The sequence below is a fragment of the Lytechinus variegatus genome, chromosome 15 (assembly GCF_018143015.1).
Source record: "Lytechinus variegatus isolate NC3 chromosome 15, Lvar_3.0, whole genome shotgun sequence".
In the NCBI taxonomy this organism is placed as follows: Eukaryota; Metazoa; Echinodermata; class Echinoidea; order Temnopleuroida; family Toxopneustidae; genus Lytechinus; species Lytechinus variegatus.
Window position 1 is genome coordinate 18261688 of NC_054754.1, and position 14080 is coordinate 18275767.

Sequence of the window (14080 nt, forward strand, 5' to 3'; positions counted from 1 at the left end):
TCTCTGTATTAGGTATCGGGGCTGTTTAGTATGATATTAAGGAATACTGCTGTAAAGTTGTCACACTAATATGCTTTTCACACTCATTTCCCAAACCCCATACTATCCTTAACATGACCCGGACTATCCTTAACCCCATACTACCTTTTTTTTCGATTTACACCGTCTTTCTTAACCCCATTCTATTTGCTTAGCCGGGGTTAAGGCATTAACCCCGGACTATCACACAGCTCATGAATATTGATGATTTTACCATGCAGAGCGCGATTAACATGCAATTTTGACTTCTGTGATTGGCTGATGCTTAGCCCTGTTAGGTTTCACACTGCATCTCTTCATCTCAATAAGCTGGCTAACCCTGCTTTTCGCAGGGCCAGATAGTACTGTACGTGCAAGTCCATTTTTCTAAACCGTGTGAAAACGAAGTGGGCTAAGCTTAACCCCAGGAAAGAAGGTTAAAGGACAAGTCCACCCCAACAAAAACTTGTTTTGAATAAAAAGAGAAAAATTCAACAAGCATAACACTGAAAATTTCATCAAAATCGGATGTAAAATAAGAAAGTTATGGCATTTTAAAGTTTCGCTTATTTTCAACAAAATAGTTGTATGAACGAGCCAGTTACATCCAAATGAGAGAGTTGATGACATCACTCACTCACTATTTCTTTTGTATTTTATTATATGAAATATGAAATATTTTTATTTTCTTGTCATTGTCATGAGAAATGAAGTTTCATTCCTCCCTGAACACCTGGAATTCCATTATTTTAACATTTTGTGCTTCAGGCAATGAGGTCCTAATCATCAAATTCGTAAAAATTGAAATATTGTATAATTCAAACAATAAAAAACAAAAGAAATAGTGATTGAGTGACGTCATCGACTCTCTCATTTGGATGTAACTGGCTCGTTCATATAACTATTTTGTTGAAAATAAGCGAAACTTTGAAATGTCATAACTTTCTTATTTTACATCCGATTTTGATGAAATTTTCAGCATTGTGCTTGTCTGATTTTTCTCTATTGATTTAAATCAACATTTTTCTGAGGTGGACTTGACCTTTAAGGAAAAAAGGTGCAGTGTGAAAAGCATATCAGGCAACCTCGATCACATTCAATGAGATTAACGACTAGTGATGTAAGTGTGTGAGTAATATGGTTTTGACTTAATGACTTGTCCCTGCCCTTGAGGTAGTTTAAAACATGCCATATAACTGCTGAAATCCTACCAGTATTAAGGGATAAAAATGACGATATATTACCCCATTGATAATGCACAGTTATGGTAATATCTGCACTCTGCAGTAAAGGGGGATGTTTCACAAACCATATTTGAGACCGACTGGTAGTCATGGTAATCTCTGCAACAATACTGACTGTGAAGTTATGGTAGATTTTGTTCGGCATAAGTGTTGAAAATATACAGATAGCTGTCAATATAAGTTAGAAAGTTGGTTCTTTTATTTACTTTTTATACTTTGAAATTTTTCAAATATTTTTTAAATGTAGGGTATAATTAACCCTGATTTTGAATGTGAAGAATAAGGATATGTATTATAATGGCGAAGGTGTGATGATAATTTCTTCCCATTTAATACCTCGGGTACTGCTCAGGCGTGTGTAAATCCTAATTTAGTATTCTAATGGAGGCAACAGTGATTACTATTCGCCCTTGTGAAGATGACCTTGATTTATGACCCTGTTCCCACTGCCTTGTGCTGGTGCCCTTCCCATCAGGATATTAATAAAGGCAATGGTATTTACTTATGCACCCTATTGGCACCCCTCATCCCAAATATCACCATCCTTCTTCCTCCCGAAGAGCTTTCGGGCATGAACTGAATCAACGATGAGAGAGTTTGGTGAGACCATCTCCATCATCATAGTTTCACATTTTGCTGCCTTTCAGCTTTATGAGTATTGATTGGAGACGATTCTACAGATCTATAGTGCTTTATAAAGGTCACTCGTCTGCTTGAGTGGATACTGTCTTATCACCTCCCCCGTCCGCATTAGTTAATGGGGGCAAATGTGTTTCTTGAAAGTGGTCTGAATTTGCAGGCTAACTAATCCGAATTGGTTTTGTGTACTAGAGCTTCTCCGATCCATACAGTATGTTGAAACTTGTGACCCACGTGTTGATTATGTGCCTACAGGCTACTTTTCTTCCATTTGGACAAGCAAGAGATTCTAATTTAGTGAGTTTGTGCCAAACCATAGAACAAATTATAGGTGTGGCCTATATACCCCACCCTCTAACCTAACTGGGCAACCATTAACATTAAGCATAAACTGGAATACTGGGGGAGGCCTTGACCTCAAAATAATTTTCGACCATCCTTAGCCATTTCCTATTTGTGTTTATTAAAAAAATGGACAAGTAGTAATGACAATTGTCTTTGGGCTGACCCTTCAAAATTCTCCACAGTTTGCTGAATTTAAGAAGTATTATTGGATTTCATAGTTCTTCAGGAAAGAAAAAAGATTGTAAGGGTAAAAAATAAAAAAGATAAAGTAAGTCTGAGGTTATAGGATATACAGTACCGAAGTGGGACATCACGTTATCTACTTTTGCGAAAGTTCAAACATTTTTATACCATTTTGTGGTAGAGCATGAAATACCCCCACACCCCAAATTTGGTGAGAATCGGTCCATGGGGGACGGACATATGACCTCATGAATACATAATTAGCCTCATTAAAGTCATTGTATTACATTGACTGTAATGGGGCTAATTATGTATTCATGAGGTCATATCTTGGGGCCCCATGGACCGATTCCCACCAAATTTGGGGTGTGAGTGTTTGTCATGCCCTGCCGAGCTATGGTGAACAAAAAAATGCTAACAGTTTTTGCGACGTCATCAGTTTGATGCTCTGTAATCTGGGGCAAAGAAAACTAAGGATTAAAGATATTGTTTAACTTTGTGAGCAGCCGATTTAAAAAATTCTCAAACCAAGATGAAACATGTACGGTACAAGTGCATGTATTAGAACTAATAAACCCTGAAAACAACCATTATTGAGAATGAAAAGCTAAAACTACAAGGCAAACCCCGATTTAGTAAATAGGCATCTTATAGACACCTAAATAGTACACATATTAGTGTATGGGATGAAATTAAGATGGTGTTTCCGGTCACTTCATATTTCAATTTTTGAAGCACTAAATAATCATTTTCGAACGCAATTTTTTCAGGGTTTCATTTTTGGAACATATCACAGACACAGGTGACAAGTGTGACCTTCTAGCTCAGATTTTTTAAAAGTCAAACCATTGTTAACCAATCACTTTAAGAAAAAGAAAACATTCGTCACTGTACTCTGTTTAGACATTACACATTTGTTTGAAAGGATGATAAAGGTCATTGGTCTGGGGAATTTTCAATGGCTCAGAGGAAAGGAAATGGAATGATGTCATTTGTATCTCTAGATTTCCCCAGTGAAATATCCTTCATGCATCTTTTCACCTGAAGATGAATGATGAATACTGCAAAGTTCTGTCATCGTCCAGACATAAAATGCCTTTTGCTCTCTATTTTCTTGACTTTCTCATGATGTGTCCAACTGTTCTCAAACTTTTTCATTTCTTGAGTACCCCTCGGAAGACCAGCAGCACCATGATTGATGCTGCTGAGTAGGGCCATCCTGCCATTTTCATTTGTCAGTTAATTCAGTTTCACAATCAATGTATTGTTATTTGTGTTTAATGGAAATAAATTAAATAAAAAAAACAAACTTTTTCTTATTCTTTTATTTTTCTGTTTTCATAGAAAGCTCTCTTATTCTGATGATTTCATTCTCCTTTTATGGTAAAGAGCTGAAACAAAAATTTGCCAGTGGTTGGAATGATTCATTTTTTGTGCTTCTTAGTTCTAAATTTGTGTGAGCATTGCCCTACTTCAATATTTTTATTGAGATTGAGAATACTTATTGTTAATTATATTGCATGGAATTTGGTAATGTAGATATCCATTCATATCATTGAGTATAGGAGCGCCTTGAGCACCTAACAAGGTGGAAATGTGCGCAATATAAATATCCTATATTATTATTATTATTATTATTAAACCCAGAGGAATGTAAGAAACATTAAATATTACCAAAAATTATGTTCAAATAGAAATCAAGTTCACAGACAAGCAGGGTTCACATGGAAGGAAGTGGATTAGTCTTTAGACTTGGAATCAGAGGGACATAGGTTCAAATCCCAGCCATAGCCTAATTTCCATCAGCAAGAAATTGATCCACAATGTGCTGATCAGTTCACTATGAGTAAAGTTAGTGACAAGCTGGTTAAATTCCAGAGACTTATATTTCAAGTCCAACCCAAGACATCTAACTATTTAACCCATTTTGATTTATTTTACCAAAGATTAGATTGAATTTTTTAATGAGGTTTAGCAAATAAATTGATTTCAATTTTTTAGTTACTAGCACTGTGTTATCTAACATTTTTTTCCCATTTACACCATTTCCTCTTGGATTCAAAAGTCTTTTTCAACCTGAATAACTCTTGGAAATGAAGAGTTACTTCTTGTCTTCTACGTCAGCATTGGGGAAGTATCAGGAGAGTTTGGAAAAATAGACCTTTACTGCATGAAAGAAGCAACACATTTCTGTTAGATTTTATACAGATTCAGTTAGAATTTTTTTAATTTGCTCAGTAGTTGGTGAAATGTTGGCCATTGGCACACAAGGAAAGAGGAAACTTCATCAAATTTAAGAGTATGGAACGAGAGTAAAAAACGTCTGTATATTTAGAACTTGTCCTTCCTGTTGATTTCCTTCTCGTCATCGTCTATTGTCTGATAAGCGATTGTTGACTGTCATGAGTCAGAAAATGGGTACCTACTTCCATATTGGTGTGATGATGCTACTCCTCTAAAAATACACAGGTTCTTGGATCGGTTCAGTCGTATAAAAATGCTGTTACAAACTTTATTCAACGTTGTTTACTGTATGAACCTTATAGTAGTTGTTTAACAGCAGTTAAACAAGTGAATGAAATATTAAAGAATAAATTTCAATTCTTAATACTTAATTCTCAATAACGTGGTTGAGGAGGCGCATGGTTTAAATTACTTTAGGTTTGCAAAAACAGCATTGTATAAATTTCATCATTTTTACTGTGTATAAGTTGTTTTTAAAAGACAAACCCAACCTGTATTCTTTATTCTAAACTATCTTTTAATTTGAGAAAAAATCCTGTCTAATTCAAAGGGGCAGTCTACCTCAACAAAAAAAGATTTAAAAAAATATAATAAAATCAAATATGCTTAACGCTGAACATTTTCTAGAAATTGGATGTCAAATTATTAGAAAGTTAAGACATTTTTGCTGGGGTTTCCCCCTATTCTTATAAGAATGGGGCAGTGAGTTCTTTAATGCAAAGGTGGTGACGCTTCTATATCTAACGTCCAGTCTGAGGAACGGAGTGTTTTCCAGTGCTGTAACATAGCCTGCATCTATGGAACAGGGAAGGGAAACGTTTACACACAATGCAGGCTTGAGTCATCCACCCACAGTGGACTTGAACCTACAACCTCAGGTTTGAAACAGGCAGGCGTTTTAATGACCAAGCCAACCCTACCCCTCAATTGGCTTTGTATAACTTTAGCACATAAGTAGATCTTGGCCTATTCAGGTCACAGACCTTGAAATAAAATAATACTATAACTTAATGCTAGAAGTTTAATGAAAATCAAATGTAAGTTAAGATAATAATGGCAAAATCACATGATCAATAGGGGATTAAGTCTGAATTTTACATTATTTTGAGGAAAATAATGAATATGGAATATTTGCTGCTCCATGAATAACATACAAAGAAGTAATGGCTTTGTTTGTGCAATCACTGTCTTCTGAAAATAGCAAACCTTCAAGATATTTTAACTTTTATTTTGCAGTTGATTTAGATTAAATTTGCAATGTATTGTCGTTTCAGTTTTCTCCGTTTATTCAAATGAACATGTTCCTGACCAGTGTAGACTTTGCCTTTATTAAATATCTCGTATAAGAAAGAAGAAGAAACAAAATTGCAGTGCGAACACATTGATACTTGTTGAAAATTTGCTTGAAATGAAATATGCTTGAAACAATATGTATAAAATCTGACTAGAAAAAAATTACTGCTATTGCTAACCACAAACAAACGACATCGCCAGATTTGCTGTATAATTTTCATCATCCATGCCTTCACAAATGCAAATTTGGGGAGATGCGAGAAGGTATTTGGGGATTCTGGGGACAAAATCGATAAACCTGACGTTCTTTTGTCAATATCTTTTGACAGTATGAGTGTACTTGAAATTGACGTTTGGCAAATCAGTATGTATGTGGAATGCATTCTGTTGGATAGGCTTGGGACTTTTTTTTTTGGGGGGGGGGCGGTATGGAGTATTGTGCAGTACCTCAAGCTTATTACTAGTAGAAATGTTTTTGTTTTCAAATGTAGGGGGAGGGGGCTTGTTTTTGAGACATGGAAGCAAGTGAATATGTGGTCTGCTACCATTTGATTTATGAAAATATCTTTTAAACAACTTTGGATGGTTAAATATTTGCTCCTTATTATCAAATCTGTAAAAAATGAAATATTCTATTCAGACAATAAAAAACAAAAGAAATAGCGAATGAAAGAGATCATTGACTTTCTCATTTGCATGTCACTGAGTTATGAAAAATTAGCGAAATTATCAAAAGTCATAACTTTTTTATTTTACATCTGATTTTGATGAAATTTTCAGTGTTATGCTTACTTGATTTTTTTCTATATATATTGGAATCAACATTTTTTGTGGGGTGGACTTGACCTTTAACTTGCATGCAAGTTATGAGGACGAATGGGAGTATTATCTCGGTAGGGGATCCTGGAAACTGTCAATGTTATCAGCTCTGTATTGACAACTTGTTCCATTCATGGACGGATCGCTGATTCAAGGTAAATTAGTTGAGATTTATTTACTTTTTAATTTGATTAGAATCATTTTTTTTTAAAGACAATGCGTTGTAAGTCTTTGAATGAAGGTATATAACATAGGAGCCTTTGACCTTGATTTGGCAGACTCCTCAAACCATTGCAGACTTTTGTTCATAACTTGAACCAAGAAGAGCCAAGAAATGTCCTTAAAAATAGATCCATTCCTTGCTGGAGACTTCCCATCATTCATACATAACCGATTCCTATCTCTTTCCAGTTTCGTATCAAAGCCCCACTGGGGGTCGTTAATCTACAATTCCAAACTTATCCTAATCGCCCTGAAACAACATCAACACCGAACATTCCCCCTCCCAGCTTCCTGTCCCCCGGCCATCCGTCTAATTGGCCTTTCCCTCTCCGGGAAGCCAAGGGGAAACAATCCACTATCACCTCGTGTTGTGTTGGTCCAACCCTCCCAGGAGGGAAGGTGATTCTTATCGCAGCTTCGGTCTTTCGGTCGGTTCTGCTTCGCCCCTGGGATTGTCCAGCGATCCAGACCAAAACTTCCTGACTGGGGACGGAGTGTTCTTACGGCTTTGCAGGGGTGTGCCATCAAAAACACAAGAGATCCGCATATCCCTGACCTAAAAAGAGGGAGTTGTTTTTCATCTGTTTCCGCGGAGGTTTTTGCTTAAGATGGCCCTCTCTGTGTCAAGGTCTGAGATGGCTGCATGTGAAAGACTTATTAAGATGAATCATATAGCTACCTAATGAATTAAAAAAAGAGGAAATTTATGAAAGCAAGCAACTTAAAACTAGCTATTTCAATAGCCTGTTTGATAGACCATCATTATATCAACCCGTTCATTTTCAGGATATTCTTTACTGGCAAGACTTCCTTACCGAAAAATCCTTCCGGAGTAATCTCATTGAGTGTACGTGGCAAAAGAAAATGTCAAGTTCTGCTCTGAGTTGTTGATTTGCATTGGAAATATTGGAAAGCAGTTTGCGAATAGTTTGATGATGTTGCAAAAAGTTGGAAAGGAGAATGCATTTCCTGCTGAAATTTGTAAAAGTGTTTTAATAAGTGCTTTCAAACTTGTTTAATATAAGATGTCAGATCAACTTATCTGACAAGACAAAATTGATGTTTTTCTGCATTTGCAGATGTTCACCACTCGGTAAGGTACACCATCAGGTACCTATAGGTGAGATGTTAATAAATGACCAAGCTATATATTTCTTTAAAGGACAAGTCCACCCCAACAAAAACTTGATTTGAATAAAAAGAGAAAAATTCAACAAGCATAACACTGAAAATTTCATCAAAATCGAATGTAAAATAAGAAAATTGTGGCATTTTAAAGTTATTTTAAAGTTTCGCTTATTTTCAACAAAATAGTTATATGAACAAGCCAGTTACATCCAAGTGAGAGAGTTGATGACATCACTCACTCACTATTTCTTTTGTAATTTATGATATGAAATATTTTCATTTTCTCGTCATTGTCACTTGAAATGAAGTTTCGTTCCTCCCTGAACACATGGAATTCCATTATTTTAACATTTTGTGCTTCAGGCAAGGAGGTCTTAATCGTCAAATTCGTAAAAATTGAAATATTGTATAATTCAAACAATAAAAAACAAATGAAATAGTGAGTGACATCATCGACTCTCTCATTAGGATGTAACTGGCTCATTCATATAACTATTTTGTTGAAAATAAGCGAAACTTTGAAATGTCATAACTTTCTTATTTTGCATCCGATTTTGATGAAATTTTCAGCATTGTGCTTGTCTGATTTTTCTCTATTGATTCAAATCAACATTTTTCTGGGGTGGACTTGACCTTTAATAATGTTCCACATTTTCATGACAAGTATTCATTTTTATTTTTTTCCTCATAATATTAATCTCATTTTATTGGTAAAATGATTGGTGATTGTGTTAAACATTTTAACTACTACATGTACTTACCCAAGGAGAAGAGATTGTCTACAGGCCTTATGCATGTGATGTCAAAATATCATAGCGCCCTCCCTCAAAGGATATGGGAATACATATAAACAGAGTAGTCAGAGTTGTGTCAGCTGCAGATCATCATTGCATGCAAGGCAATGACTTCAGCATCTAAGGCCACTAAGATGACGGCGCAATGATGCTCATAAGGTCTGCTATCTTTAATAAAAAGCATTGAATTGTGTACTAGTGGGTGCGTAGTGGTCTAGTGGTTCTGACCAATGCCTTTTAAACAAAGGGTCATGGGTTCGAATCCTAGCCATGGCGTGTTTTCCTTCAGCCAGAAATTTATCCACACTGTGCTGCGCTCGACCCAGGTGAGGTGAATGGGTACCCGATATGAAGAAATTCCTTGAATGTTCGAGCTCCCAATCAAGGTAGCCGTGCTAAAACCGGGGTAATACCGTTATCATGTTAAGTTTTCGGAACTAAAGTGGCTACCCTGGGTAAAAAAGATAGGACATGATTATTATTGTTAGTACTATCTTTGAGGAATGTGCATTGCATATTGTCTCTTGGAGGAAGTACATTGCACCTTGCACTGTGAATAACCACGTATTTCCTCTTTTTTGTTCCTGTTTCAGGTGATCAGCGGTTGGTACCATCTCCTGAGAGAAGATGTAGGACGAACCAAGCACCTCAAGGTCAACGCAACAGAGGACAAGAAAGAGGAGCACCCAACAAACAGTTGGACGAGACCAAACTTGAACACCCGCAAGAGGAAGAGAGAAGATGACTCACTAGAAGAGACAGAGAAGGCGGAATTGATTGAAGGAGGAGCAAAAGCAGGAAAGAAGGACAGACAGAGAAGGTGGCTAAAGACAGACGGACTGCACCAGGAGAAGAAGAAGAGAAGCGAAGGAGACAGAAACCTTGAGGAGCTGCGGCACAAAGAGATAGACACAGTCCATGGAGATCGGGAGATCGTAGAGACTCTTGTTGATGGGTACCAGGTCCTTGACTTTGCGGACAAGGTACCAGCTTGGGGTGCTGATGCGAAAAGTATAAATTCTGGGAGTAGTGGGTCACAGGAAGCAAGATCGGACAACCTCAAGGATACAGGAACTTGGGGTGGAGGAGAGAAGAGCTCTGCTGCTAAGGGAGAACCATCAACCAAAGGACCAAGCTCCAGTGATTCAGAGACAGGCTGCATGGATCGACCAGACTCGCTACTTTCTTGGATAAGTCTTCATTATGTAAGCATTTTTTTTAGATTCATTGGCTGTGTCACAAATATGCATTCTGACAGCTTGACCTCCTGACATCATAAACATGGCTACTTTGATCAGGTGCTCGAGCACTCAAAGAATTTCTTCCTAATCGGTACCCATTTTTTATGGAGATTGGAAAATGTAGATGAACCTCTTGCCAAAGGATGCAAGTGCTTTTGTGGGATTTGAACCCCAGACCTTGAGGGTCAAAATCCAGAGACTTATCCCCTGAGACTCGACAGCTTCAGTAGTTTTCATTTAATAATGAAACACATCAATCAGTTATAAATCATATTTTTAGACATAGAAAAATTATACTTGTATACCTTTTTGACCCTGGTGTTTAATGTTTCATTTTTACGTTTTAACTTTTGTTTAGGTTGTGCTCAGCAAGGATAAGAATGGCAAATACGGTTTCACGCTGCTCGATACTCTTCCGGTTCAGGTCGGGAGTGTGGAAACAGGTAACGCTAACACTTAATTGACAGTTAACACTAAGCACCAAACACTCAATATTTCACACTTAGTCCCTCAAGACTTAGCCTTTAGCACTAAATACCTAGCTTTTTTGCTCTGAGCACTTACAATTTTCACACTCCCACACTAGGATACTTCACATTTTAGAATTTTGATACTTATTTTTATGTTCTTGTTCTCCATGTTTCCACTGAAACTCTTTGGAAATCATGTCAGAAAGTGAACTTCCCCAGAGCATTCAATATACATAATTATGCCTCCTGGCCGGATCAATAATATTATCAAGTATTTTGTCTGCGTAATAGCAAAGTAGTTCTAGGGCCCCGTCTTACAAAGGGTTATGACTGATCCAATTATCGTAACTATGGAAATCCATCAGTGTCATAAATTTTTCGAAAGGAAATTTGCACAATGCCCTTTGTAAAGAAAGTGAAGCACACTGAATTTTTAAGAAAACAATTCATGCATTGATATACATCATAGCTCGAAAATATTTTGAAAAAAAACACGCGTAATACATGTTGATGTTGCTGGCTTTCCATAGTTGCGATTGATTGGATCAATCGGAACTCTTTGTAAGACAGGGCCCAGATATCACCAAAGAAAAAATAGTAGAACCATGACATAGTTACTAGAACTTGTGCAGGAGTTTCTCACAGGATGTTGGACATTCACCGTGTGAAAGTGAATGACAAGAATGATTATTTCCAGGCAAGAAGAATGTGTCTTTACATCTTGCAAATGAGTACTGAAGCAGTGATGTCACAAAAGACTTTTTTCTTGTGTTTCAACATTTTTCATTTTTAATTACATACAGTTATCTTAGTGAAGCATGATGAAAAAAAAAATGATCCACAACCCAACTTTTGCGTTGGTCAGTGGAGGCCCACAACGTGGTTGTATGAATACCTACTTAACTATAAAGAAAGCAGTGGCAATTAGCCAGGGGGTTGGGGTGTTTCACAAAGATTTAAGTATGGCTTAAAGTCGCAAGTAAATGCCTAGTTGCATGCGGTATAAAAGGCATGACCATATAAATCAGATCGTGCCAAGAGGACGCACACTACTGTGTGTTGATCAATAAGATTGCACATTGCATATCATGTATGCGATTCTAATAAAGTCATACTTAAATCTTTGTGAAACACCGCCTCTGCTTTGAATAAGCCTGGTTCGGTTTTAAACTGCACTAATTAACACTGACTTCAATGGGGGCCTATTATATATTCATTTGGACAATCATTGGACCACCACAAACCATTTCATGTCAATTTGGTGTGTGTGGAGGTTGTTCATCATGTCGTGCCGAGATAAAATAAGTTGAAATGGCAAAAAGGATATTTGTTTTCATAAAGTGAGAACTGTCTCCAAATGAGTAGAATGTCTCTCCTGAAAGAGGGTATCATTCATAGATTTCTATCATAATGGTGGGGGGACACATGATGCAAATAATGAATGTTCATGAGTGCGATGGAAAGAATACTTCATGAGGTGAAAGATGAAATGATCCATTCAACTCGGCTACACCTCGTTGAATGGATCATTCATTTCATCTTTCTCTGAACATTCATTATTTGGTTTATATGACACCTAAAAAAATTTTTAATGAAATTTATCGATTTCGATGCAAAATATGATCATGCATTGCAAGTTCAGTCTGTTCATTGTCGCGTACACAGAGATGCCAACCCTCCCGATTTCATCGGGAGGCTCCCGAAAATTCATCCCAACTCCCGCCCTTACGATTACCATCCTTATCCTCCCGAAATTACGATTTTTTGCATTGATCAAATTGGATTGGAAGGACATGTATCGTCTGCTAACTTTAGCATGTAGTAACTCCATTACGTTCGCTGCTACTAAATTCTGTGTGAAAGGTAGATAAATAAGGAGCAGCGAAAAGCTGGTGCATGTGATATGCCCAACGGGAATCCACTGTGCACCAGGCCGGTAGGCCCGGCTAGCTTTGCGATGCGTGTGCGCTCGCGGCCACTGGATTTGTCGAGTCGTGCGGTGGAATATCGGTGTGTGATTTTGGCGTATTGATGGGTTGATATTGACACGAAATGGCGGAAAATCGACAAAAGAAGATCAAGAAATGGTCTCAGAAGTATAAGACTGAATACAGTCTCCAGTACCTGTGTGTTCGGAAGTCCGAAAGAGGAATTTACCATGCATTTTGCGCAATTTGCAGCGTGGACATTTCAGTTGAGCACGGAGGTCGTGATGATATTCGGAAGCACTTAACGTTCGGGAGCAAACGGCATAGGCCTAGGCCTACGGACATTGCGAAGACAAGATCTTCGAGCTCCACTAGTACCCTGTTGTCTTTATTTCACCAAGCAAGGGACCAGCGCTGAGCTTTTCTTTACTGGATTTATAGTGGAACATAACCTGCCTATAGCCGATAGTGATAATTCCTCCTTATTATTGTTGAACAGGTACTTCTTTTTGTCCCCTCATTTTTTTTTACATGTAAAAATGCATAGGCCTATTTGATATTTTTATGTTAAAAAAGTGGGAACAATGTTTTTTTGAAAACATGTGAAATGCCCCAAAATAAGGGTCAGATTGCACCAGAGAGCATCTAGAAACCCAGAGCTTCCACGGCCCTAAGGCGGGCCCTGGACCCCGGCCGCAAGGGTCGAGCGCTCTGCGCTCGAGATGTGCGCTATGCGCACATAATTTGGTGGCGGTTGCAAATCCTCCCTAATTCTGATTTCCAAAAGTTGGCATCTCTGCGTACATACAACCTACACGCTACATGCAAACACCAGTGGTTTTACTTGTGGTGCCCGCAGTCTCGGTGCGCGCGTGCAATGGACAAAATGGTATGGATCCAAAATTGCACGATGAATGGGTCTGAAATTGCACGGTTGATGATGTCATTGTAAATGGGCTGAATGATCGATAACAAACAACCAATCAAATGACAAGGATCTATCTAGGTGTCTTACAATCATAACTGTCATAAGTTTGACATGCATGAGTCATCCATTGACGTTTTTGACAACGTAGGAAATATTTTGGGAATGCGGCAGCCCCTGTGAATTTGCCAATTGGATTTCTGGTTCACTATAGGTGGTTTCAGACCGCCTCGAAGTTTGTCAGTTCCAGGTAATCTCTGATTGGGAAATCTACCCCGATCAGAAAATACCAGGTATTTAGGTTATGTGAAAGCAAACTACGCGTAATTTCCCCGAAAGAAAATACCCGCTAGATAGTTGGTACTTGGCAAAATTACGAGAACTTTTGCTGGGATTTTTCCAAGGTCGCAGGTATTTTGGCAATGTGAAAGCAATTTACAGAACTTTTAGCCTAGCGTGTCATTGGGCGCGAGAGCTGTGGGTGGCTGCTGGGCTAGTGATTTTGAATCTCACGCCTTGCCTGCTTATCAGACTGTGCATGCTTGCAACTACAGGAACTTATCCCGAAGGGTATGTTTCGGGGCGGT

General features: G+C 37.9%; 1 protein-coding gene across 1 annotated transcript in view; it reads left to right on the top strand.

Annotated features, from left to right (window-relative positions):
• Positions 1-10025: 10025 nt before the first annotated feature.
• The window catches only part of LOC121428821, a 44785-nt gene continuing 40730 nt past the window's right edge, over positions 10026-14080 (top strand). The window contains exons 1-2 of the mRNA XM_041625671.1: positions 10026-10134; positions 10529-10613. Of these exons, the coding sequence (XP_041481605.1) occupies positions 10090-10134; positions 10529-10613 (130 nt within the window). The 5' untranslated portion in view covers positions 10026-10089. The remainder of the gene's footprint in view (positions 10135-10528; positions 10614-14080) is intronic.